Genomic DNA, 25472 nt, shown 5'->3' on the forward strand with positions numbered 1-25472 from the left:
CCTGATCTGCTAGAAGGGAATTTCTTCCTTCCCCCTGGATAATGTGCTGGTTTGCTCTTAGGTAGCACATTCCCCCTCTGGAACATGACAACTTTATGGCTGTGTGCAGGCAGAAGCCAGCAGGTTTTTTGGCCTTGTTGAATATGCAGGTGACTTGGTTCAGGTGCTGTGTCTCCATCCTGCTGGTGCTGACCTGCTCGGCCCTTCCTTCCCAGCAGGTGCTGCCCTACTGGCCCTGGCCAAAATGCTGGAGCCAGAGAGAAGGGATTCAAGTTCAGCCTTGTGAATGATGTGCCTGTGCCTGCTCAGCTGAAAGTGCTTTGGAAAAGGGGCAGGGGAGGGATGTTAGCAGGGCATGGACAGGTCTCCTCTGGTCCTGTTTCCACAAGTGGCAAAATCATCATTTCCTGTCTCTGCTGCAGATGCCTTGGCTGGTGAAGGTGTGCATGGAGAGCTGCCTTATTTCCAGCTGGCATGCCCCAGGGATGTGTACCACATGGTGCCAGCAGGCGCCTCTGCCCCTGTGCGCATCCGCTTCAGCCCCGACGAGAACAAGGTGAGGCTGGAGGAGCCAAAGCACACAATGATCTCCACAGCCATTGTTTTCTCTGCACTCTGGCTCCAGCCCATTGCATGCTGTGAGCTGGGCTCCAGGCGTGGGCAGGCAGCCTGCAGCCAGTCACACCTTGGCACTGCTGGCAGGCACTGCAGCCAAGCCTGACAGGCTCTGCTTCCCCTCCCTGCACATTTCTGAGCATTGCCAAGGGAAGATGCACAGGAAACAGGATGAAAAGGACAGAGGGCTGTTGATGGATGTTGGGCCATCTCTAGGTCCAGTGGAAGGGGTTTCATTCTGATGGAAAACACCAGAGGAACAAAGAGGTCAGAGAGCTTTCCTCCTTCCTGGACTGCCAACAGCTTCCCTGCCTGCCCCTGGGCTGGAGCACAGCCGGTGCTTTTTCACCCCCTCTGTTGTGCAGCCTGTCAGCTGTGCTGTCCCAGAGCACAAGTGAGCATGACACAGCTGCAGGGCCAGGGCAGAGGATGTGCTGTTCCCGTGAGCCCGGCCTAGCACAGGCACACTGGGCCCTGGGTGCCCTTGGTCAGCAGGAGGTTGCTGAGCTGCAGGGCACTTGGACACCTGCCTGAAGGAGCTGGTGTAGGGCAGGTACAAGCTGCAGGCAGAGCTGTGAGCCCAGAGCCCGTGGCAGTGACACTGCTGGGGCTCTGTCTTCATGCCTGTCCCTGTGCTTGCTCTGTCAGCTGGCACCCATTCCGTGCCAAAGGTGCTTTTGCAGGGAGGTTTGAACAGCAGTGCTGAGGCCCTGGCAAGTCTGATCTCAGTGCTGGGATTTGGAGGGTTCATGTTCTGATCTGGAGGCTTGTTCATACAGAAGGGTTGAGGGCATGGCATGGAAGGGAGGAAACCTTGCAGGGAAACAAAGAGAGGCCCTTTCCAACAGCATCCTGCTACCTCTTAGACCGTTCTTCTCCTGACTTGGTTGGACAGGCAAAGTTAGAGGGGAGTTGTGAGCCAACTGATGTTTCTGCACCAGGCCAGAGGGGCGGGATGTCTTTGGGTGCAGCTGTTTTCTCCTCTTCCTTTTGCTGCTTAGAGTCAGTTGAACACTTTGTCCTATTCTCAGACAGTGGGAATATAGAACCCTAAAGAGCAATGTCCTGTGTTCCCCAGCTCCATGTTGCTTAGAAGGGGCTTAGGAATTCTTTAACATCATTAAAATTTAGAGTAAAAATGATGGTGGCCTAGGGTATGGGTATGACCCAAGTGACACAAGAGCTGGATGGCATAGAGGTAGGTTTTGCAAAGTCCTCCAGTGCCTTTAAAATGTGACATATTAGTAGAACTTAGTGTTCATTTGAGGGTGCAATAGGTAAATGGATGCCCTTGAAGGGTTGTAGAAATGTTTTTTCTTCTGCCATGGGGATGGCCCTCAATGCCCTGTGCTGAGCCAGTTTCTTTTCCTGCAGGATTATTGCCATGAGCTGGTCTGCATCACTGCAAGGGAAAGGATCATTGTGCCAATTCGGGCCATTGGTGTGAAGCAAAGTGAAAATTTTCCAGGATAGAAATCCATTTTAATTTAGGTGAAATGTACATTTTTGAGTTGAGTCCGTGGTTAGAAACCATAGTTATTTAGCCAGACTGCAAGGCCTAAGCTCAGTGAAGTTACTTCAGCGAAGGACAGAGATAAAGGGGGGGGGAGACAGAAGATGATAGAGAGAGACAGGGACTGCTGTAAGGGCAAGTCAACCTGACCTCGGAATTCTTTCTGATAAAAAGGAACTAGTGGTAAAAGTCACACGAAACCCATAAAAATGAATATGTATGAACCTGTAGTGAAACTGTATGCATATGTATTTGAGAGAGAGATAAAAAGAGACCTGAAGTTCTCAGAGGTATGCATGCCTTTTTTGAGGAGAGCAATCTCCGCATGTGTCCAGTGCAGTAATAAACATACCAAGCTTTACAACTTTTACAAAGTTGTGGCGTTTCTTCTTTTCTCCGCAAAACACTTGCCTGTTTGCAATGCCTTGCACAGGTGCTGGCCCTGCCCCACAAGGCCTGGCCTGAATCCTGCCCCTGCACGCTCAGCCAGGCTGAGATGGACACTGATGGTTTCTGGGCCAGGCTCTCTGAGCCCGGCCCAGCTCTCTGCAAGCTCTGCCAGCTGTCCTGAGCTCTGGGCAGCACCAAGGTTCTCTCCCCAGCCCAGTCCAGCCGGCTCTGCTCAGGCCAGGCTGCTGTGGGCACTGCCCCATGGCCTCAGCCCCTGGCAAGGGCACAGCAGCAGCTGCAGCTGCCACAGGACTCAGCCCCAGCCATGGGGGAAGGTGCTTGGCCAAGGTCAAAGGAGGCTCCCAGGCTGCCCTGCTCCCCTTGGGCTGAGGTGCTGAGAGCTCTGCAGCCCCTGCTGCCATCCCATCTGCCCAGGGCAGCACAAGAGCCCCGGCCTTGGGGCCCTCAAGATCTGCTCCTGCTCCAGACCCAGGGCCCATCCCAGAGCTGGAGCAGCCACAAAGCTGTGCCCATTTCTGTTAATTGCTGCTCTGATGGGGATGGATCCTCAGCCACTTGGAGGTTGCTGATGAATTTTACTCCTCCAAAGGCCTCTCCTTTCTTTACCTCTTCAGTTCAGGAATTCACTGAAAAAGGCTGATAAACATTTGTTCAAATCACCCAAACAAGACAAGCCCCTGGGAATATTCTAAGTTTTCAGTTCTTCTGTGATTAATTACACACATTTCAGAAATGTATTCAAAGTGAATTTACTGTATTGGAAAAAATGCAGAGAGAACTGTTTTGTCCTGTGTTCTTTTCCTGTTTATAGGTTGACATCAGCAATGCAATGTCCAGTTGTTATTGACCCCCAACACCGCCTAATGAAGCATTAATACATACGAAAATCAAGACCCTTCATGGCTGACAATCAATCACAGTTTGTCCCTACCCCCTCCCCACCATTTCCCTCATCCAACCCCTGGCACTCCTGTGGATCAGGAATGGTGTGCCCAGCAGGAGCAGGGCAGTGATTCTTCCCCTGTGCTCAGCACTGCTTGGGCAGTACCTTGAGAGCTGTGTCCAGTTCGGGGCCCCCAATTAAGGAAAGCCATGGAGGGGCTGGAGCATGTCCAGAGAAGGGCAACAAGGCTGGGGAGGGGTCTAGAGGACAAGTCCTGAGAGGAGAGGCTGAGGGAGCTGGGGTTGTTTATCCTGCAGAGGAAGCGGCTCAGGGGAGAAAAGGTGGTGTCAGGGCACAGGTTGGACTTCACGATCTCCAAGGTCTTTTCCAACCTTGCTGATTCTGGGGTTCTCTGAAACGACCCTTGGAGCAGTTGCAGGATGAGCCCTGGACCTCCTCTTCAGCAGCTCCAACAGCCCAGGTCCCTCAGATTCTCCTGCCAGCCCCAAAGCCCATCCTGTCAGTCCTGCAGAGCCTCTGCAGCTCCTCCTCACTGCCCAGAACAGGGAGCCCCAGAGCCAGACACAGCAGCCCAGATGTGCCCCCCTCAGCCTGGGGCGCCTCTGGCAAGGGAGCAGCACCAGGCACTGCAGGAGCCTGCAGACAATTCCTGCAGCACTTGTAGGATGATCCTGCTGCCCAAGGGATGTTCCCATGGTGCCAAGTCAGGAGCTGCAATGGGGAGTGGGGCCAAGAGGGAAGGGCAAACAGGGATGGGCTGTTTGCAGGGGAAGAAGCAGGGCTGGTGAAGAGGAAGAAATTTGGACAAGGGAATAGTAAAGAAAGCAAAGGTGAAGCCAAGGAATTGCTCAGGGCAGTTTGGGGGTGGCTGCCAGGCAGCCCTAGCCCTGAGCAACAGCGTCTGCAATGGGACAGGAAACTCCCAGCTGATGGGAACAAACTTTCTGGCTGAGTGCAGAGGCCAGGACAAAGCTGAGTGGTTTCCCTGGTGTCCCCCAGCCCTTGCTGGCCCCAGGGGTTGATGGCATTTGTGCTCCCTCAGGTTCATGTCCCCACAGCAACAGCATGGGGATGCTCCCGCCTGCTGTGTGCAATGCAAACAGGGGCTGCTGAGCCAGTGCTGCTGTGTCTGTGCCTGCAAGGATGGGGCACCTGTGTGAGCTGGGGGAGAGGCCAGGGCTGCAGAGGGGGATGTTGTTGGCAGCTCCATGAGGCTGCTCTGGGACGCTGCCCTGGGCTGTCCAGCACACTGGGGATGGATCAGCCCCTGCTCTGCTGCTCCTTCCTGTCTGCCCCAGGGCCCTTGCAGAGCACCAGCCATGCTGTTTGCCCCCAGCCTGCCCACGGCCAGCCTGGGGCTGCTCACGGGGCTTTTCTGTGCTGAGCATTGGCCTGGCAGTGTTCTTGAGAGAGCCTGGGCAGGGAGCCTGGAGCCCCCAGGCCCTGGCCTGAGGCGTCAGCGCTGCCTCAGCAGTGCCCATGGCCTGTCCCTGCTGCATCCCCGGTACTGCCACCCCCAGGGCTGTGCCTGGCCCCAAGAGCACTCAGGCCCTACAGCAACACCAGGGCCACCAGGGCAGCGGGGCAGGGCCACGGCAGCAGCACTCGCAACACCAAGTGCTGCTGCTGGTGGGCACAGCTGCTGTGCCAGCACTGATCTGCCCCCAGCTCTGCACACAGACATTGCTGCTGCAGCTCCACAGAAGGCAACAAAAGGGCATCTCTGCAGAAAACTCTGCTGGGTGATCCTTTAGTTCCTTTAAAGCCACTGAGAGTGCAGCCCCTCAATGACACAGCCTTGGGCCACACGGAAGGTGGAGTGAAACAAAATGTTAAATGGCACAAACAATGACATTTCTTTGTGTACGATATGAATAAAGGAAAACAAATAGGAAAACCTCCAAAATGAAACCAAGAAGAGTATCAAAGTTGACTTGTATTACAAGTGATTTGCAAAAATTGGCCAGCGGTTTAATGTTTCTGAAGCCATCCAGTCATCAGTCTCCACACTATAGCCTTGAGCTCCTGGTTCCTCAGGCTGTAGATGAGGGGGTTCAGGGCTGGAGGCACCACTGAGTACAGTACTGACAGGGCCAGATCCAGGGATGGAGAGGACATGGAAGGGGGCTTCAGGTAACCAAACATAACCGTGCTCAAGAACAGAGAGACCACAGCCAGGTGAGGGAGGCAGGTGGAAAAGGCTTTGTGCTGTCCCTGCTCAAAGGGGATCGTCAACACAACCCTGAAAATCTGCACATAGGAGAAAACAATGAACACAAAACAAAAAAATCCCACACAGATGGAAAATGTAAGCAGCCCCAGCTCCCTTAGGTAAGAATTTGAGCAGGAAAGCTTGAGGATCTGAGGAATTTCACAGAAGAACTGGCCTAGGGCATTGCCATGGCACAGGGGCAGGGAAAATGTATTGGCTGTGTGCATGAGAGCATTGAGAAAGGCACTGGCCCAGGCAGCTGCTGCCATGTGGGCACAAGCTCTGCTGCCCAGGAGAGTCCCGTAGTGCAGGGGTTTGCAGATGGACATGTAGCGGTCGTAGCACATGATGGTCAGAAGAAAAAACTCTGATCCAAGAAAGAACAGAATGAAAAAGACTTGTGTTGCACATCCTGTGTAGGTGATGTTCCTGGTGTCCCAGAGGGAATTGTGCATGGCTTTGGGGACAGTGGTGCAGATGCAGCCCAGGTCGCTGAGGGCCAGGTTGAGCAGGAAGAAGAACATGGGCGTGTGCAGGTGGTGGCCGCAGGCTACGGCACTGATGATGAGGCCGTTGGCCAGGAGGGCAGCCAGGGAGATGCCCAGCAAGAGGCAGAACTGCAGCTGCCGCGTGTCTGCCAATGCCAGCAGGAGGAAGTGCCTGATGGAGCTGCTGTTGGACATTTGCAGTGCCTTGGCATAGGGATCTGTAAAAAAAGTTATCATGAAATAGTTGGTTTTGAAGAGGACTTTAAATATCCCAGCACAGCTTGGGGTCACTTTCACCCCTCTGCCTGCCCAGGGCTCTGCTGCCTGGAGCTGTCCCTGCACGCAGCTGCTTCCCTGTGCCCAGGGCTGGGCCCTGCCAGTGCTGCCAGAGCCCAGCCCAGCCCTGGGGGCTCAGCTCTGCCCTGCAGACCCCTCCCAGCTCAGGCACAGTCCAGGGGCAGCTCTGGCTCTGCACGCTCTGATGGCAAAGTCAGAGCAACACTGAGGAGGCTGGAAAAGCGACACTGATGCTGCCTCTAAGGGGCCCTGGAAGGATTTATGTCACTGCCTGGTTTATTAACATCTGAGAGAATTTTTTTTTTTTTCTCAACCTGAACTGAGAGATGAAGTATGAACTATGTCCAATTTCCTTTCCAGGCAACCCAGAGCAATAGATTCAAAACAGCAGGAAATTCCCTTTCATGCAGCCCCTGCCTTGCTGTGCTCCCTGTATAATCTACTTGTTCTGGCATTAAATGTCATGCTGGGAGCAGTCCTGACCAATGCAGCATCCTCCCCACACAACCAGAACACTTCCAAGCCTTACCAGCTGTCTCCTCCCACCCAGATCTTGTCCCCCAGTGCTGGGAGCAGCTGCCAGGGCTGGCTGAGAGCTGTCCCTGGCAGGCAGCAGAGTCCCTGCCCAAGCACAGCGCACGGGGCTGCAGGACCCTGCTCTGCAGGACAGTCCTAGGCACCCCTGGCTGCTGTGCACAAGAGACAATCAGAGAATGTACTGACAGGGTCTGTAGGCATTGGGATGTTCCAGCTTGAGGAGATGGCTCCAGGAGCTGCAGCTGCATTGTCCTGCAGCCAGAGGTTCCTGTGCCAAGGGCTGGCAATGATTCTGCCCCAGGCACTTCTCAGCACCTTCCCAGCCCTGACTGATTGAAGCTCTCTGTGCCTCTGTGCTGTGCTTGGGGTGGCTGCAGGCAGTGCCCCAACCCTGCTGGGCTGGCAAAAGAGCTGCTCATCAAGAGAAATGTGCTTTTGAAGCTCTTCTTGGTTACCAGGAGCTGCCTCTGTGCCAGGAGCCCAGCCCAGCTCAGCAGCACAGACACAGCACCAGGACTTTAATGAGCCTCGGGGGCTTTGTGCTGAGGCCCTGAACATCAGTCCCTGAGAGGGAGCTGAAGAAACCTCTCCAGAACTCCAAGTCAGAATCCAACTCCAAACTTTCTTGGACTTTTAATGGGTCCCACTGAGGAACACCACTGAGAAAGTGTCCCCAGGCCCCATGCAGAGCAGAGAACTGGAGGCAGTGATGACAGGTGGGGACAAAGAGAAGCCAAATCTTGGTGCCCTGGGGCACAGCAGCAGGGTCTGTGCCACCAAGGGCTGTGAGGAGACACTTTGTCCTGAGGCCCTGGGGTCTCCTGGCACAGCCCCAGCCAGGCTTGGCACTGTCAGCCCCTTGTCCTGCCCTCAGCATCCCCCCCTAGCCCACATCCCAGTGGCCTCAAGGATCTGCTGGAAGGAGTCCCTGGGGAGCCTTGCTCAGGAATGGCCCTGGGGGCTCCTGAATGCTCCCAGGGACTGCAGGTTTTTCAAAGGACTTTGGGTTTGGCTTTTGCCTTGGAGTCTCTGAGAAGTTTCTGCAATCATGGCCTCCAATTATCTGCTGTAATTAGTCCCTGGAGAGGCTTTGTCAGTAACAACACTCAGTGGGGGTCATTAATGCTTCAAGGTACTTCAGTTATTTTAAGGTACTTGGTGTTTCCCTTTTTATGCAGACTCTGTGAGAGGTTTGTGCAATCATTGCCCAATTCTCTGCTTTAATGAGTCCCTTGAGAGCTTTGTACTGACACTCAGTGGGGCTCATTAATACTTTGAGATACTCAAAGTTTTTAAGGTACTTTGGATTTTTCTTTCCACACTTAGTCTCTGAAAATTTCTTGTGCCATCCTGGCCTCCAATTTTGTCCTCCAAGGAGTCCATGAGGAGCCTGTGTTTGGGATTGGCCTCAGTGGGATCCATTCATGCTTTCAGACACTTTGTTGCTTTCATGTAACTTGGACTCCTGGAAAGCTTTGTGCAGTCTCCTCTCAGGTCCTGAGGTTCCAGGCTCAGCTCCAAATGCACCACAGGACTCGATAGGATCAATCAGATCCTAACAAACCATGGCTCTGCCTTGATTTCCCTCTGGTCTGGAGCAGTTCTTTAGGAAGTTTTCCTTTTACAGTTATGGAGAAATATTTCAATGAGCTTCTAAGAAATATGTATTCCTTTCTTAAAGGGTTTCTTTTATTGCTGTTCCTATTATACAAGAGGTGATTGCAGCATTCTGTAATTGATATTGATCCAGGGTCTCTCCTAAGGAGGTCTGGCCAGGTCAGAGAAGTTGTACCCTGGAGCTGACCCAGTGTGGACAACTTTGCCCCACATTCCCCAACCCCATGTAAGAAACAATTTTCACTTCCAAAATTCAAATGGTTTTTTAAGACCTTATCAAAATACAACAGAAGACTGAATAAAGAAATAGATACAGCACCTGGAGCAAAGGATTCAGTCACTGTGTGGTCATCTACAAAATGGATGTTCTGTCTTTTACACCTCTAGCCCCTCCCGAAGTCTTGTCAATCGACTCCTTCTTCACTGTCCAGTGGTGGAGAGCACTGTCTTCTTACACCTTGATTGGAGGTCAGGTGCTGCCATAGTAACAAGCCAACCCTCTCAAATGCCCCAACTACTGAGGCCGTCCTGTGATAACAATGCAAGGGGGAGGGGAAGGATAACTATACATCTACAAAACTTCTCTTAACATATATTTAATATTCACCCCTTAATTGTGAGAGTCAACCATGAGAATTACTAATCTTTAACAAACCCCCTTTTTATTTTTCTAGAAGTCATTTTGCTCAAACAGTTAAGTAAAAACTTTTCTCTTTCTCTTGAATGCGCCATACCAGCATCTGTTGATGTGGGCAAGGACAGTGGGAACAGGAGAAAAAAATCTCAGGCTTTCCTTAGACACACTTATTTGGAATGAACAAAAGGGAGTCACAAAGATCCAGTATGGCTTTGACTCCCATCTACAGTGCCTATGTGGCTGCTATCCATAGTCAGTGTATCTTAGGGCTGAGTACAGAGGCCAACTCGGTCCTGCCCTCCAGTCCCTGTTGAATTAAAAGTCAACTGAGGAATTATAGAGGTCAGGTATGGCCTTTTGTCCCCACCTTACCATGCCTGTGGGGTTGCTGCCTGCAGCAGGACTATGAAGCCTTCTTGGTAGCAAACAAAGGGGCCAACCTGGTCTTGCTCTCTATTCCTTGTCTTACTTCTTAAGGATGCTGCCCCATTACCTTTTACAGCCCCTTTTGTACTTCCCCTCAATAGATGCTGATAATTCTCACCCATGAAAACAGGAAGACAGTTTTTGAGCTTACTGGTGAAAGCTTGACTCTACTTTTTGGGGGTCTTGCTGTTTTTCTGGTTGTCTTTCAGTCTCGGCTTGAGAGTCAATCTTGTTTCACCCAGCCTGGATGTTATAGTCCACTCTTTGGGTTCTTCTACTGGGCCTTTGACTGTGTTGCCATGAATCCATCCCCGCTCTGCAGTTCGCATGGTTGATTTGGTGGTGAGCAGTACCTGAAAGGGACCTTCCCACTGAGAAGTTACAGGCTGATCTCTCCATGCCTTAATCATCACCCAGTTCCTGGGATTAATATTACGGATTTTGAAATCCAGGGTGGTAGTTTGAGGAATTGCCCCTTTATGTCTTAGCCCTTATAAGGTTTATGATATAGACATAACTTATTTCTTGGCATTCGCTTCCCCTTCCTCATTGGTGGCAACCTTCTGGGGTGAGGTCAGGAAGGGTAACCCAAACATCATTTCATAGGGTGACACCCCCAGATCTGACTGGGGTTGGATTCTAATTCTTAATAAGACCAAAGGGAGACATTTTATCCATGACATTTGGGTTTCAATCATTAGCTTAACTAGAGCTCTTTTAAGAGTTTGATTCATTCTTTCAACTGAACTGGAACTCTGTGGATGCCATGGAGTATGTAATTCCTATTTTACTTCCAAGGCCTGAAAAATTTTCTGCAATATCTTCAATGTGAAATGAGTTCCCCAGTCTGAATCAATCCTGTTTGCCATCCCATATCAGGGATTGACTGATTCTAGAATTGTTTTATTCACAACATTGGCATTGGCTTTCACAGTGGGTACCACCTCTACCCAATGAATCACCTGTTCTACTATCACTGGCAAAAACTTCCACCGTTGTACCTGGGGAAGCTTGGTAAAGTCTACTTGGATGTTTTGAAAGGGCCATAAGGCTAGTTGTCACCCTCTTATGGATATTTTCCTCGTGATTTTTTTATTCACTTTTTGACATATCACACTCCATTCAGTTACTTGCTTAGCTATTCTGAAAATTTCAATGCAGCCCCAATCCCTTAGAAACTGATCACTTAGCACTTGTGTACCCCAATGTGTTGTTCCATGTATTCTAGAATTTTCTTGGCCAGGGGTTTATTCAACATTTTCCTCCCATCTGCTAATCTCCAATTCCCTTTGTTATCTTTCTTGGCTCCTGTTTTAAGGACTTCTTCCTCTTTGGTCCCACTGAATACAGGGACTTTTTGCATTTCTCTCATGGGGCTTAATACTACTATTAGTTTTTCTGTCTCTGATTCAGTTGCATTTTTAGCTTCTAAATTGGCTAAATTGTTCCCTTGCTCCCCTTTTTGATGTCCTTCAACATATAGCACCGCTACTTCCTCTGGTAATTTTAAAGTTTCTAACTCTTCTAAAAGAAATTTTTCAGGAATCAGTCCCTTTCCTTTTGTATTTAATAGCCTCCTCTCTTCCCAAATTTTTCAAAGGTATGCATTACTTCAAAAGTGTATTTTCAGTCTGTATCTATTGTTCCCCTTACCTGTGGTAATATTTCCAGAGCTCATTTTAGGGCATACAACTCACACCTTGGGCTGATCAGTTGGAAGGTAACTTTCTCTTTTCTACGGCCACCAACCCTTCATGCACTATAGTGTACCATGATACCCTGTGCCCCTTTATTACCCATGAAGATCCATTGATGTACAATCATTTCCATCAATGTACAATTGCTTTACACCTTGGAGTGGTTGATCTGTTAGGCCTTCTCTTCCTTTAGTTTGATAGCTTATAACCTCTAGGCAACATCATCTGGTTCTCCATACAAGGACTCGGTAGGGTTGAGTTGGTTACTCACAATTAGCTCTAAACCATTATCTATAAAGATGGCTTCATTCTTTAGCACTTGGCAACCAGTGAGCTATTTCTCCACCTTTTGGGATACTCCTTACTGAGTTTGTGATGTATATTTTCAATTTTCCCCCAAAAGGTTAATTTTTTGCTTTCTGCTATGAGAAGGGCAGTCACTGCCACAGCCTGAATGCAGGTTGGCCACCCCTGGCTAAAAGGGTTGAGTAATTTTGATAAATAGGCCACTGGTTTCCTGGACCCTCCCCAGTCCTGGGGTAATACTCCATGTGCTACCCCTTTTTCTATATCCACTAACAGATAGAAGGGTTTGTCTAAGGCAGGAAGATTCAGTTCTGGTGCACTAATTTTTGCTTTAAAGCTTTAAACTTTTATTCATCTTCATTTTCCCACCTAATCTCTTCTTCTGCTAACTTTTCATACAAGAACTTGAGGGTCTGAGTGTATCCTTCAATCCATAGCCTACAATATCCCAACAAGCCTAGAAACCTTTTGACTTCTCTCTTAGTTTTTGGCTGTAGGAGTGAGACTATCACCATAATTCTCCCAGGGCTTAACCGCCAGCTCTTTTGACAAATCACATGTCCTAGGAATTTTACTTCCCACTCTACAAATTGGAGAATCCCTTTTGATATTTGAAGTCCTTGATTCCCCAGAAAATTTAACAACACTATGGTGGATTCCCAAACTTCTTTTTCTTCCCATCCTGAGAGAAGCAAATAATTTGCATATTGGAGAAACTTTATCTCAGGTCTAATGGAGAAGAGTTGTAGTACTTCTCCTAGGGCTTGACCAAAGAGGTTTGGGGATCCGGAAAACCCTTGGGGTAACCCAGTCCACCGAAGATGTTGCTTCCTTCCGGAATCAGGGTCCTCCCATTCAAATGCAAATATATCCCACTTTCCTCTGCCAGTGGACACACCCAAAAAGCATCTTTTAGGTCTATCACACTAAACCACTGGTGTGCTGGGGGGATATTACTCAGTAGTGTATAGGGATTAGGCACTACTGGGTACTGATTCACTGTTCTTTTGTTCACTTCTCTCAAATCTTGGACAAGCCTGTAAGTCCCATCTGACTTCTTTACTGGTAATATGGGTGTATTATGGGGGGACATACATGGTTCTAAGATCTCATCCTCAAGTAGGTCCTGGATCAGCGGCTGCAGTCCTTGTCTCCCCTCCAGGGAGAGTGGATATTGTCGTACCCAAACTGGATGGTCCTCATTAACTATTTTTATTATTAGAGGTTTCATGTTAAATTTGCCTCGATTTTTCAGTTTTGCCCACACCATCTCATGAATTTTGCTCTCATCCTCTTCCCTTAATTGGAGAGATTAACTACCATTTTCCCTTCCTCTCGGAGTACTCCAATGCTTAACTGCTTAAATGCACCTGTAAATTCTGCCCTAATGAATTGCATCCTGCCTCTGGAACTAATGGAACATCCCTGATTCCTACTTTATTTGCTCCTTGAAACTTTACTTCCTTTAAAACTGAGACCTTGAACTCCTCTCCTTTTGCACCTACTACTTGCACCCCTTTGGGATTCTAAAAACACAAGTTCTTTCAGCCTGCGTGTCTACTAAGAATTCAAATTCTTCCTACCTGGGGATCTATTTTTAAAGTTATCAGGGGCTCCTCATGGTATTCTTTCATGAGGAGGTAAAGCCCTTGACATCCCTAGTCTTCCACTTCTCCTTTTTGCTCAGTCTCATAGACCCTTTTCTTTCTGGGGGCAATTCCTTCTAATATTCCCACTCTCTTTACAGTAAAAGCAAACTGGTCCTAAGTTCCCCTGTTTCCCAAACTCTCCTTTTTGTGCCCAGTCCCAAGGAGCTGTATTGCCCCTCCATCTATGTTCCCACCCTCGGAATCCCCTGCCTTGCCTGGGTTGTTCTTCACATGCCGGTTCCCTTCCCTAATGGCAGTTACCATTAACTTGGCTTTTGCCTTGGCCTTCTCTTTGTCCCTCTTTACATACTCCTTCTGTGCTTCCCTTAGAAGATACTCTAACCTCCTTTCTTGCCAACCATTTAACTTTTCTAAATTTCTCCATATATCTGGCAAGCATGAGTGATGACATTTATCTTTAGTGAGATCTCCCTGGCCACCATGTCAGGGTCAACTCCTGAATATTGTCTCATATTTTCCCTCAGCCTTTCTAATGGCTCTCTTGGAGTTTCTTCCCTCCTTTGCTGCTCATCAAAAGCCTTACAGGCTTTTTGATTATATGGAGCTGCCTCTTTGATAACTCTTGTAATCAATGTTCTATATTCCTCCATGTCTTGCATCCCCCCAGTGCTGTTATGGTCCCAGGTGGGGTGCACCATGGGCATTTTCAGATCCCCAGGAGGTCCTTGCACATGCTCCCTTTCCCATACCCATATCCCAGCCACCCGGATCATCTGTCTTTCTTCTGGTGTGAACAACATAGTCATTATTGATTGCATCTCTTCTCATGTATCAATATAGGGCCCCAGAAACTGGTCTAGCTGCTTCGCTGACCCAAGAGGGTCCTCTAACAGTCCTTTTAATTCCTTTTTAAACATTCTCACATCAGAGGAACTGAGAGGTACAGTTACAACCCAATTCCTCCCTGTACCCCTCCAGGGGTACTTCCCTCAGGGGTACAGTCCCAATGCTTGGCTCCCGTCCTCCGATCTGCTTTCCTCTCTTTGTGCCACCCTGCTCCTGGGTGTTCTGGCTAGGCCCATCAGGGGGTAGGGGAGGTGCATTTGGAGCTACTGGAGGTGGGGGGGTGAGTGGTTTAACGGGTCTTATTCTTAATGTTCTGCTACCTTAAACACACTCACCTTTGAGGGTGAGGTTTCCGCTTCCCAACAAGCAGCACAATCAACCTCTTCCTGATTGAATAGTTTCTTAGCTCCTACATACATGTTTAATGCTCGGCATATCCATCCTTTGCCTGATCCATATCTCAACCAGTAGACATGATCACTTTCCAATATACAGTACTGAACCATTTTGCTCTCATCCTTATCTTTGGTGTTGGGGTGATATTTCCATGGGGCTAGCTTCCTTCCTAGTGGACTATCTGCAGGGATGCCCACTGTTTCTTCTTCAATCTCTGCTACTTCCTTTGGGGATTCGCTACACACCCATGAGCCCATCCTGACCAGCAGATCACATGTCTTCCCCTGACAGAGCCTGCCTTTCAGCCCACAGGCCTTCCCAACTGAGCCCAGCTCCCTAAGAAGGGCAAGGGAAAGGGAAAAAAAAGGAAACCAGGAAAGGAGGAAGGAGAAGGAAAGGGAAGAGAGAGAGTAAAAAGGGGAGAGAGAAAAAAAAGGGAAGAGAGAGAAAAAAACTAGGAAAAAAGCTTTACCTCTCCTCCCAAAAAAACCCCTATGGTCCAGGAGCTTCCGTCCCCACCTGAATCTGGCTCGGCAGCTCCACCCTGACTCACCATGGCACGTGAAGTGTTACACCTACTATGGGGTATCCCCATCTCTCGGCAGTTGTCCCGTTTCCAGCCTGATCTCAGCTGCCTCCAGGAACCCTGGAGCTGGTTGTGCCCAAGAGCTGTCCACACCAAGCTCGGCCACTGCCATTGCCACCAGTGCCCAGCCCGCTGGCGTTTCCTCCAAAACCACTGCCGGGTCTTGTTGCTCAGCCAGCCTGGAATACCACAGCACTGGCCGTGCCTCCCCCGACACCACCACTGGCTCAGTGCTGCAAAACCCTACACAAACCCATTTCATGTGTCCCACTGGCCATGGGGGAAAATCCCCACTTTCCTCTCCACCACGTGTGCTGCCATTCCCTACTGGAATACCAGAGCACTGGCTGCACCTCCCCGAGACCACTGCTGGCTCAGTGCCACAAAACCCTTCACAAACTTTTCTATCCTATGCATCCTGCTGGCCACAAAGGAAAAAACCCCTCTGCTTTCCTCTTTATAATGCTTCCCGCCATTTCCTCCAACTGCCCAATAGCCTAAAACTCCAACGGACCAGGACAGGTCCAGTATATGGCATGGAGTTCACTTTCCTATACCCAGAATTACATAGTAATTATCTGACTATAAAATAGTACTCACCCCTTTTCTTCTCTTTTCTTTACTAGCTTCCTGCTGTCGCTGGGCTTCAGCCTGCAACCATCGGTGGCCCCAGGAGTATCCGAAAGGCTCCGTCAAATTTGTGGTGTGGGTGCTCTTCTTTTTGAAAACTCCTAGCATCACCGGGGTGAGGTGTCTATCCCAGGACAGCCCCCAGCATTGTGAGAAATAGCCATTCACTTTTCATAGTTTAGCAAGATTTATTAAACCTTATCAAAAATACAACAGAAGACTGAATAAAGAAAAAAGGTTATGGCACTGGGAGCAAAAGATTTTCCCCACCATGTGCTCAGCCTCCTCACAATGGAGGTTTTATCCTTTTGAACCCTTTAACCCCTCCCAAAGTTCTGTCCATCAACCTCTACTTGGCTGTCCAGTGGTGGAGATCTCTTCCTCAAATCCTGATTGGAGGTCAGATGTTGCCATAGTGACAAGCCGGCCCTCCCAGATGTCCCAACTCCCATTGTCCCTTGATAACCACACAAGGGGGTACAACATAACTATAAATCTATAAACTTTTCTTAACCTATATACATATTTGTCCATTAATTATGAGAGTCATTTATCGCATTACTCTTCTATCACAGACACAAAAGAAGTTCTAATATAAACACAAATCCAAAGTTGGCTGAAGGCAGAATTAGACCAACTCCAAAAGTCTGAAACTCCTTGCAGCTCAAAGCACCAAGTGGGTTGTGGGGAGGTGTGTGAGTGACCCAAGAGTGAGGTGAAGGGAAATGCAGAGAGCCCTGGAAGAGTTTCTGTGCAGACAGGCTGTGGGAAGGGCACTGCAGGGCTGCCCTGGGCCAGCTGTGAGGCTGGATCATCATCCCAACCTGCACTGGGCCATTGCAAGGGACTGTTGCCATGGACACTGCAGAGATCCCACTGCGGGGTTTGGGTGCCATGGCAACCCCTCAGGTTTCCTTGGAAACCAGCCCAAGGAGCCATTTCTGCAGTCAGGTTCCATGGCCACTTGCCTGCAGAGCTGTTGCTGCCCTCGGCTACCATGGCAACCCTGGGACAAAGTGGTTCCAGGGCTGTTCCAGGTACAATTGCAGTGACACTCGTTAGTGCCACCAGGTGCCATGGCAATGGCCATGGGGACCCGTTCTTTGGTTTGGTGCCATGGCAACCAATGCTTGGAGCCGTTGTGATGGTTGGAGGCCATGGAAAGCTGCCCTGGCCCCGTGCTCAGGGCTGGTGTCAGTGCCCAGAGCCAGAGGGGATCCCTTGCTGGGGGCTGTGCCATGGCCACCTGCCCTGTGCCACGCTGGCCGCTCTGGCACCAGGAACCAGCGGCCAACGGCACTGCCAGGGCCAAAGGCCAGGTCAGCCAGACAGAAAGGGGCAGGGCTGGGCACTGTTTCCATGGCAACCAGCACTGGGGGGACACCTGGGTCACCTGGCCCGGCAGTTGCCATGGAAACCCCTGGCAGGGACTGAGGGCACAGCCCCTGGCACTGAGACACTGCTGGGCCGGGTGCTGAGCACAGGGCTGAGCACGCAGAGATGGTTTTGTTCTTGCTGAGCTGCAGCACAGCCAAGGCCTGTCCTGCCCCTCGTCCAGCCACGCTGGGGAGGGGCTGGGGCTGCGGGGCAGCTGGGCAGGGGACACAGCCAGGACAGGGGACCCCAACTGAGCCCGGGCATACCCCAGACCAGAGCACATCATGCTCAGGGTATGAAGGGGGGAACAAGGAGGAAGGGGGGAATTTTGGAGGGAGGGCTTTTGCCTTCCCAGGGAACACTTAGGCAAGAGGGGGCCCTGTTTCACCAGTGGGCAGGGTCACTACCAAAACCCAGACACCAACTTAAGGAATTGTGTCATTTATACAGAGCACAGCTGCCAAGATTTACAAAAGGATAAGCTCAGCAAAGCACATCATCATTAGCAAAGAATTACAAAAGAAGCTCAGCAATCCATCATAACTCATCATTACATTTTGATGACTAACCCCTTGGTGAAACACCAGAGGTGTTTGTGGCAGACAAAGATTCTGGTTGACTATCAATGTACACCTTACAGACATCAGTAGTACTTTAGTGACACCATTCTTCATTCTTTTTTCTCAATCTCCTTCGAATTAGGAACAAGAATTCTGTTGTCCATGGAGCTGGCACCTTTTTAATTCCAGAATAGTGCCCCGAGGCCCTTTGCTGTTCAGCTTTACCATGCTGTCTGTGGCTAACAAGGCTTGGGGGTCCCTTTCCCCTCTGGCTGGAAGGGGCCGGGTCCCAGTCCCTGAGGGGCACCCAGGCTCCTGGATGGAATTCCTGTGCAAGTCCCTCAGTGTCACAGCAGCCTTCACATGGAGCCCCGTGGATCAGAGCATTTCCCAAAGGGGCCCTTGGGGGAAACAGGGAGATCTGGTCTGGCAGGATGTGTCAAACAGTATCCTGGCAGATCTACTCATTCTCACACAGAATCCTTGGCTGCAGGGACACATTCCCATTGTTCCTGCCCAGGTTTCAGGACTCAGAGTTGTCTTTCCCAGGTGCTCTCCTTCAGCTGCTTTGGCAGGGCCTTTTGGCCTCGGGACCCAAACTATGACTCCATTATTAGGGCTGCTGGATCAAAGCCCTTTATCTCCACAAACGGTGGTGACTGGAGTGGATCTCCTGTTTTCACAATCGTTCCTAAAATTGCAAGATCAATAATTGTGCTACCCTGTCATGGGGTTGCATAATCCAATCTTGTTCATTATTGTTTAACAGAATTACTGTAATTTTTCCTGGATATTCTGCATCATTTCCTCCTGCCATGACAGGAACACTTTGCAAGGCCAAGCTCTAAGGGAGCAGTTACCAAAACAAAGTGTCCTGGAGGAATCTGAATTCCTGTTTCAGTACTGATAGCTCTCATTGGCTTTGAATTTCTCCTAATGAATTCCAATGCATGAAGGCCCAGCCCTGCAGCCTCTGGGCTGGCCCTGCCAGGGTCCATCACAGCCAGAACAATTTCCCAGGCAGCCCAAGTCTCACTGCCCATGGTTGGATTTGCAAATTGGGGGCAGCCGTGCACAGCCAGGGGGTTTCCATTTCCCCAGTGGGCCATTGTGACGGGCATGGAGCACATCTGGGAGATGGGTTCTCCATGGGCAAAGGTTCCCATCTCCTCATTTTTCCAACTGCTCTTTTAACAACCCCTTCACCCGTGCAACCAATCCTGCAGCTTGTACGTAGTCTGGTACATGAAAAACCCTGCAGGCAAAATCACTGTATTTTTCACAGGAACAGACCAACCACTCTGCATCACAGTATCAGCACACCCTGTAAAAATGGCCAATTTCCTCCCTTCCTCCTTTTTCCATTATATACAATCTCACAAAATTGACCACTGACATTAGGGTCCTGGCCAGTCCTGTTCTGTAGGGTATTTAGTGTTACATCCCTGAGCAGCCAAAGATACCAAATTAGTATTGTCAGCACTATTTCAAACTATTAATATTTTATATGTATATATTGATGTAGAAATATAGATATAGATATGTAGATAGAGACATATATATATATATAAATCTATAAATATAAACATGAAGGTCTTATTATACTATAAATATGTATATAGTTATTTATTATATTGATATTTCACTTGCACAAATGCATCTGAGCTCAAGATTAAAACCTTCTGTTTCTCCATGTGGGAGCATTGCAACAATAATTGTTCCTTCTGAAGGTGCTGTTTCCTATGTACTCTCAACAAATTCATCTTTGTCCGCCCAAACCCACAAGGTCTTTTCCTTTTTCATGTGCAATTTTTGGATGCATTTGAAGCCATCCAGGGGTGCAGCTTCTTTTACCCGACTGCCCCACTACTCCCACAGGGCTCCGACCTCATCTCACTCCAGAGCCAGGAAACTCCAGGGAAGGGCTTCCCAGGTGGGAATTTCTGATGGGACTGATTCCTCACATTTACACTGAACAAGTGACATTTTGTTGGGATCTGGACAGATTGTGCCAGTTTTGTTTTACCAGTGGGCAGGGTCAGCACCAAAGCCACAGACTCCAACTGAAGGAATCAGTGTCATTTCCTGCAGTTTAGAACAGCAAAGAATCACAAAAGGAGCAGCTCAGCAATGCACCCAACCATCCCCACCAAAGATTGCCTGCAGTGATTAAGAAAGATCCAGCAGCATTTACCTTCAGGCTTTACCATCCTCCAGACCCACACAGCAGCTGGGGAAGCTGTCACAGCCAAGGGCTGCAGAGCCACTCCTGGGCACTGGGAATTCCTGCAGGTGCCTCCAGCCCCAGGTGAGGCTCCAACCCCGCTGGGAGAGGGCCCAGCTCTGACAGTGCTGAATGAACAAACTGACAGCACTGCTAGTGTGGCAACATCTGCTTTCATCCTCCTCTTGGGTCCCTCCCAAAGCCTGGCCAGGGCTCAAGGAGGAACCAAGGGAGGTGACTTTGACCGTACAGCTGCAAACAAGGCCAGATGTCAGATTTCATGGCCTTGTCTGGCTTCTAAATACACAAAGGTCGATACATGTTTCACTAAGGAGTGGCTACATCTATCACAGTGCTGATGACTATGCACATTTCATCAGGGAGCAGATACAAAGATAACGTTTGCTAGGAAGGTTCACCCAGAGGCCACCTTTGGCTCTGGGCCTGCTGTCCAGGCCTCACTCAGGGCTGGTGTCCAGGCCTTGGCACTTCAGGGACGTGGTTTAGTGCTGGGCTTGGCACTGCTGGGTGCCCGGCTGCACTGGGTGAGCTCAGAGAGCTTTTCCAACAGAAAGGATTCTGTGATTCCATGATTCTATCCACTGCATTCAGCTGGGGCTATTTTAGCAGCATTACTTTGCTCCAAAAGTTCCCTCTTGCCCAGCTCCTGTGGCCTGAGGCTTCAGCTCCTTCAGCTCCTGGTGCTGAGCTGCTCATGCTGAACGAGACGGCTCGGAGAGAAGAACACAGTCCATGCAATTCCTTCTGGGACACGGAGAGGGGAGGCTGTGCAAACAGGAGCATTGTTTGCTGTGGCCTCCTCTCTGCCCTTCTCGCTATTCAGTGCTTTGAACCAGCCAAGAGCTTTCTCCAAGAGTGCAACGGAGCAGCTGTTCCAGCTCCCGGGCCTGGCTCTCTCCAGTCTCTGCCCTTGCCTGGTTCTGTCCCTCTTGCTGTGCCCTCTGTTCCCCCAGGGCTCGCTGGCTGCTGCCCAGGACTGTGGCACTGGCACAGATCCAGTGCTCCAGAGCTGCCTTTCTGTGCCCTTGGGGCTGCCTGGGCACAGCAGCCTTTTCCATCTGGAAGCTCCCCATGGACAGGGAGTGCCCAGCTCCGTTCCCTGCACAGCCTCCAGGAGCCCAGGGCTGCCATCTCCAGTCCCTGCTGCCACTGGGGGCTCCCAGGTGCCTCAGGCTGCTGTGACACCGCTGCACACGGGAGGCAAGAGGGGCAGGGGCTGTGCTCAAAGTCAGCTCCATGTGCTGCTGCTGCTGCTGCTGCTGCTGTGGGGTCATTTGTGCAGCCCTGGCCCAGAGTCAGGGATCAGATCCTGCCAGTCTCTTCCAGCCCTGGCTGCTCAGAGTTTGGGCCTTGGAGCCTCAGGTGGCCAAAGGCAGCTGCTGCTGGTCCCTCTGTGTGCCGGTGTTCAGCAGTGCTGCTCCATCAGTCTGTGCCCAGCAATGGGGAAAAACTTCAGCCCTGCAGGGCCAGGAGCTGCCGGGCTCTGCCTGAGCAGCTCAGCCAGCAGGAAGGGAGCTGCTCCACACGGGAACCGGGAGCAAAGGACATTCCTTTGATAGGACATGTTTTCTATTGAAAGGAAAAAAAAGGAAAACGGAAAAAAATAGGTAAATTGTAAAAGATAGGAATAAAATCCAGGTGTTAGTGAAAAAACATAATGTTAGTGAAAAAACAAAACATAAAGGCAAAGTTAATATCTTTGCATTAAGAGGTAAATGATCTTTTTAAAAAGAGAACTCAGTTATTTACATTGTAAATGTGCTGATGGCATGCATCCATCTTACTGATCTTAGCAGCCTTTTAAAAGATTTTGGGCTTTGTTTCCAAACATTTGAAATTTGTATTTGAAATTGTGGTTGAAGCAAGAGGAAATTGCTTTGTGCCCTTCCAGCTCCAAGTAGGACTGGGAATGGAAACTCTGTCAAACCCCAAATCATTTAGAAGATGACCTTCCTTCTCAGCCTGGAAATGAGCAGCACATTTTCTTTGAAACTGTCAGGGATTTCTCTGGAAACACGAAGTCCCACTGACAGCTTTTTGCTCTGGTTTGGAAGTGCAGTAGGGCAATTCTCCATCCACCAGCTCCAGACTGCACTGCCTCAGGAGCACGGCCCACTCGCCAGCTTTTGCCCACTCGTGGCACTTCTGGAGGAGGAACAAAGTGCAATTGCACAATTCCAGCCAATCCAGAAGGAAGAATGGGACACACAAAACATCCTGGGGAGATCCAGGCGTTCAGCCGGGACTGTGGAGAGTTTGGGTCCTTGCCAGTTGGATGTGTGTCTCCAGCTGCAATCTCTGGGCCTGCAGCAGAGTCTCACTCACCTGCCAAAGCAGAAAGCTCAGGCGCTGTGCTCGCAACGGGCTCGTCTGATGCAGAGCTGTCAGAGCAATGTGAGGGCAGAGCCAGCCCAGCTGGGCCCAGGGCTGAGCCCAGCAGAGCCCTGGCAGAGCCCAGAGCAGCCTCAGCACCCGCAGAGCCCGGCTGCAAGGAGAGAAAGCAGAAAGTGCCCGTCAGCTGAGGGCTCCTGTGCCCTTGTGCCAAGGCCTGCAGTGCCCAGGCCATGCTGGCCGTGCCCAGAGCTGTGCCCAGAGCTGCCCATCCCTGCTGCCTTTGGCACAGAGCAGGAGGGCAGCACATGTGCCCAGCCTGCAGCCAGCCACGGCACATCCAGCCCTCAGCAGCTGCCCAGAGCAGGATGCTCCTGTGCTCGCTGCCAGCTCCCAAAAGCTCTGATCCCACCCTGCCAAGCACACAGGGACCCACCTCACACCAGCCACGGCTGCAAGAAAAGCTGCTCTCAAACCATGGCCTCAGCTTTCTCCAAGGGCACGGCCCATCCACGCCACAGCTGCTCCAAAGCGCTTCCCCATCCACACTGGACCACCTGGAACATTTCCTCTGCTAAGACAAACAACACATTATTGAAAAGAGATTAGATGCAAAAAGGGAAAACAAGAAAAACAGTAAAATCTCTTATCTCTGTCAGGGCCTTGAGGAAGGCCCAACCCCTACATGGTAGGGAAAAACACAGCCATGGGTGAGGGAAGCCCACACTTTCTCTCTTCCCCTCTGCACTGCCACCAAAAATCACGATGATCCCAAAGCAAACAAGGGCAGTGGAGCAGCCCAAGCCCTACCTTGCCTGCACAGCAAAGCAGCTGTGCACAGGTTCTGGAGCCCCACCTCTGCTCCCACCATGGTGGTTTGTTTGTGTCGGGCTGGCTGTCTGAGCCCCAGCCTGGGGCACAGTGGGTGCTGGGGGCTGTTGGCAGGGCCAGGAGCCCACTCCCATTTTGTACCCACCCCAGCCCATCCTCCCAGCCCTGCCAAAAGCAGCTGGGCAGTGACTGAAGAATGAGTTGCATCTCCCCCCAGCAAGCGGGGAGCCTTTGGTTCCCCGCCAGGCTGGGCCATGCCCAAATCTGGCAGAATTTCCCCGGGTGGGACTCACCCGCAAATTCCCTGTGGAGTTTGGCTTTGAAGAAGGTGCCAGAATCAAAGTGCATCACCTTCAGCCTCCCGTGGCCAGGCTGAGGAAGAGCTTGTCATCCTTGATGTCACCCTCGCTGTCTCCAGCAGCAGCAGCAGCAGCAGCAGCAGCAGCATCCCCACCTGGTACAGCTTCTCCAGGGGCTCCTTCTCCTTCCCTGGGGGCAGACCAGGCTCTCAGGGCTCTGCCCAGGGCCCCAGCTGTCAGGGAACCAGGACAAGCAAAACCAGCTTAGATGGCTGCTACCAGCGCTGGGCAGAGCAGCTCAGCTCCAGCACAAGGGCTGTGTGTTCCCATCCCATGAGCCCGGTGCAGTGACATAGGCAGCACAAAAAGGGCTGGGTTCCTTTGCTTCTCATTGCCAAGGCATGTGTGCAGCTGGAACTTACCAGGGCCCTGGATATTCCAGGGACCTGGAGAACCATTCCCAGCAATTGGGAAAATCCTAGGTGCTCCATCCACCCATAGATGAGGTCTCCAAATTTGCCCCGAAATTGGGTACAGCTTTTAGAGGCTAAAAAGAGCAAGTCCAAGTGACTGGATGATATTTTTAGCCCGGAAAACCCTGCAGCTGATGGCACACTTCACAATCAGCAGGGGACACAGCTAGGCCAAAGCCCAGACCCTAGCTGGGAAATGAAGAAAAGAAAAATCTTAAAGAAAAGGAAAATTACCCCTCACACAGGTTGCCCCAGGAAAGACACACTCCAGGATCAGCTCTCCTCCTAAGTCATCTGGCAGAGCAGGCAGCCGAGCCCTGACAGACGAGGCTGAGTCCTCCATGCCCAGCGCAGCTGATCTTGCAGCCTCTGGATGGTGGAATATCGCCCACGCTGTATTGCCAGGACGACATGAAGTGTTTCAAGTGCCAGCTGTGACACGGCACTGCTTGTGTCCTCCATCAGGCATTCCAGGGCTTCAAGAGAGAGGAACAGAGGCATGGTCAGAGCCGGATCTGCGAGGAGCCAAGAAGAGCCCCTGCAAGGGCCATCCCAGCCGGCTCTTGCCATGGCCAGGAGGGAGCAGGGAGCAAGGGGATCAGCCCAAAGCTGCTGGCCACCAATGGCCCACGTGGCCCTGAAAGCTCCATGTGCTCTGCCCACGGGAGCAGAGCCCTCCGCAGCCAGGGCAGGGCTTGCAGCTCTCCCCCGGCAGTCTCCGCTGTCACCCCGCTGCCCTCACTCACCAGTGCAGATCAGCTGCAGCTCTTGCTGCTGCCCCCTCAGGTGCCGCCCGGCCATGCCTGTGAACACAGAGCCTGTCACGGCCCCAGCGGCACAGCTCCCTGCCAGCGGCACTGCCGGTGCTGTGGCCACACGGGCTGCTGGCCCGACAGGGCTCAGCCCGGGCCCTTGCCGCACGCTGCCGCCCCAGGGCACGGCTGCCAGAGGGCGGCAGCAGCAATGCCCAGGCCAGGTGGGGCTCCACGGCACCGGGCCCGGCTGGCGCTGCCGGGGCAGCAGGCGGGGCTGGGGCCGAGCTGCGGCGAACCGGGGAGGGGAGGGGCAGCCCGGGCTCGGGACTCACCCATGAACCTGATGGCCGCCTCTCGCAGGGGCTCCTGTGGGCTCTCCACGTAGCGCAGGGCACGGCGCAGGTGTTCGGCCGCTCAGCTCCTGTCCTCTGCCAGCTGCAGAGAGCGGCAGGAGGGAAGGGTTGGTGTGGGCTCAGCCCCTCGGCCGGACGCTGCCTGCACCCAGCCCCGGCCTCCCCTGCCCGCACAGCCCTGAGGCGTGGCCAGCAGCCGCTGGCCAAGGGCTCCCGAGGGCAGGGGGCAGAGGGCCGGCTGCTGCCCGGGGAGCTGCAGTGCCGCCCTGCATCCCACCTGGGCTGGGGCTCCATGGGCACCCGGCTCGGGCCCACGGGAGCCGGCAGCAGAGCCCGCATGGCCCAGGGAAGGCAGCGGCATGTGGGGCGCAGGCTGGCAGCCCTGGCTGCAGCACTGGGCAGGGGCACAGCTGCCGGCCGCCCTCGCTGAGCAGCGTGGTCAGGGGGCTTCTCCAGCCTGAGGCTGGTGTTTGCAGGCCGTCCTTACCAGGGCCTCGCTGAACCTCCAGGTCTGATCCAC

The 25472-nt window shown here is 51.6% G+C and overlaps 1 protein-coding gene across 1 annotated transcript; it reads right to left on the bottom strand.

The window, feature by feature from the left end:
- Positions 1-5414: 5414 nt before the first annotated feature.
- LOC131559710 (olfactory receptor 14A16-like) lies at positions 5415-6338 on the bottom strand. Its single transcript, XM_058808144.1, has one exon. It carries the CDS (start codon positions 6336-6338, stop codon positions 5415-5417), a length of 924 nt encoding a protein of 307 aa, XP_058664127.1.
- Positions 6339-25472: the final 19134 nt, after the last annotated feature.

The sequence above is a fragment of the Ammospiza caudacuta genome, chromosome 7 (assembly GCF_027887145.1).
Source record: "Ammospiza caudacuta isolate bAmmCau1 chromosome 7, bAmmCau1.pri, whole genome shotgun sequence".
Taxonomy (NCBI): domain Eukaryota; kingdom Metazoa; phylum Chordata; class Aves; order Passeriformes; family Passerellidae; genus Ammospiza; species Ammospiza caudacuta.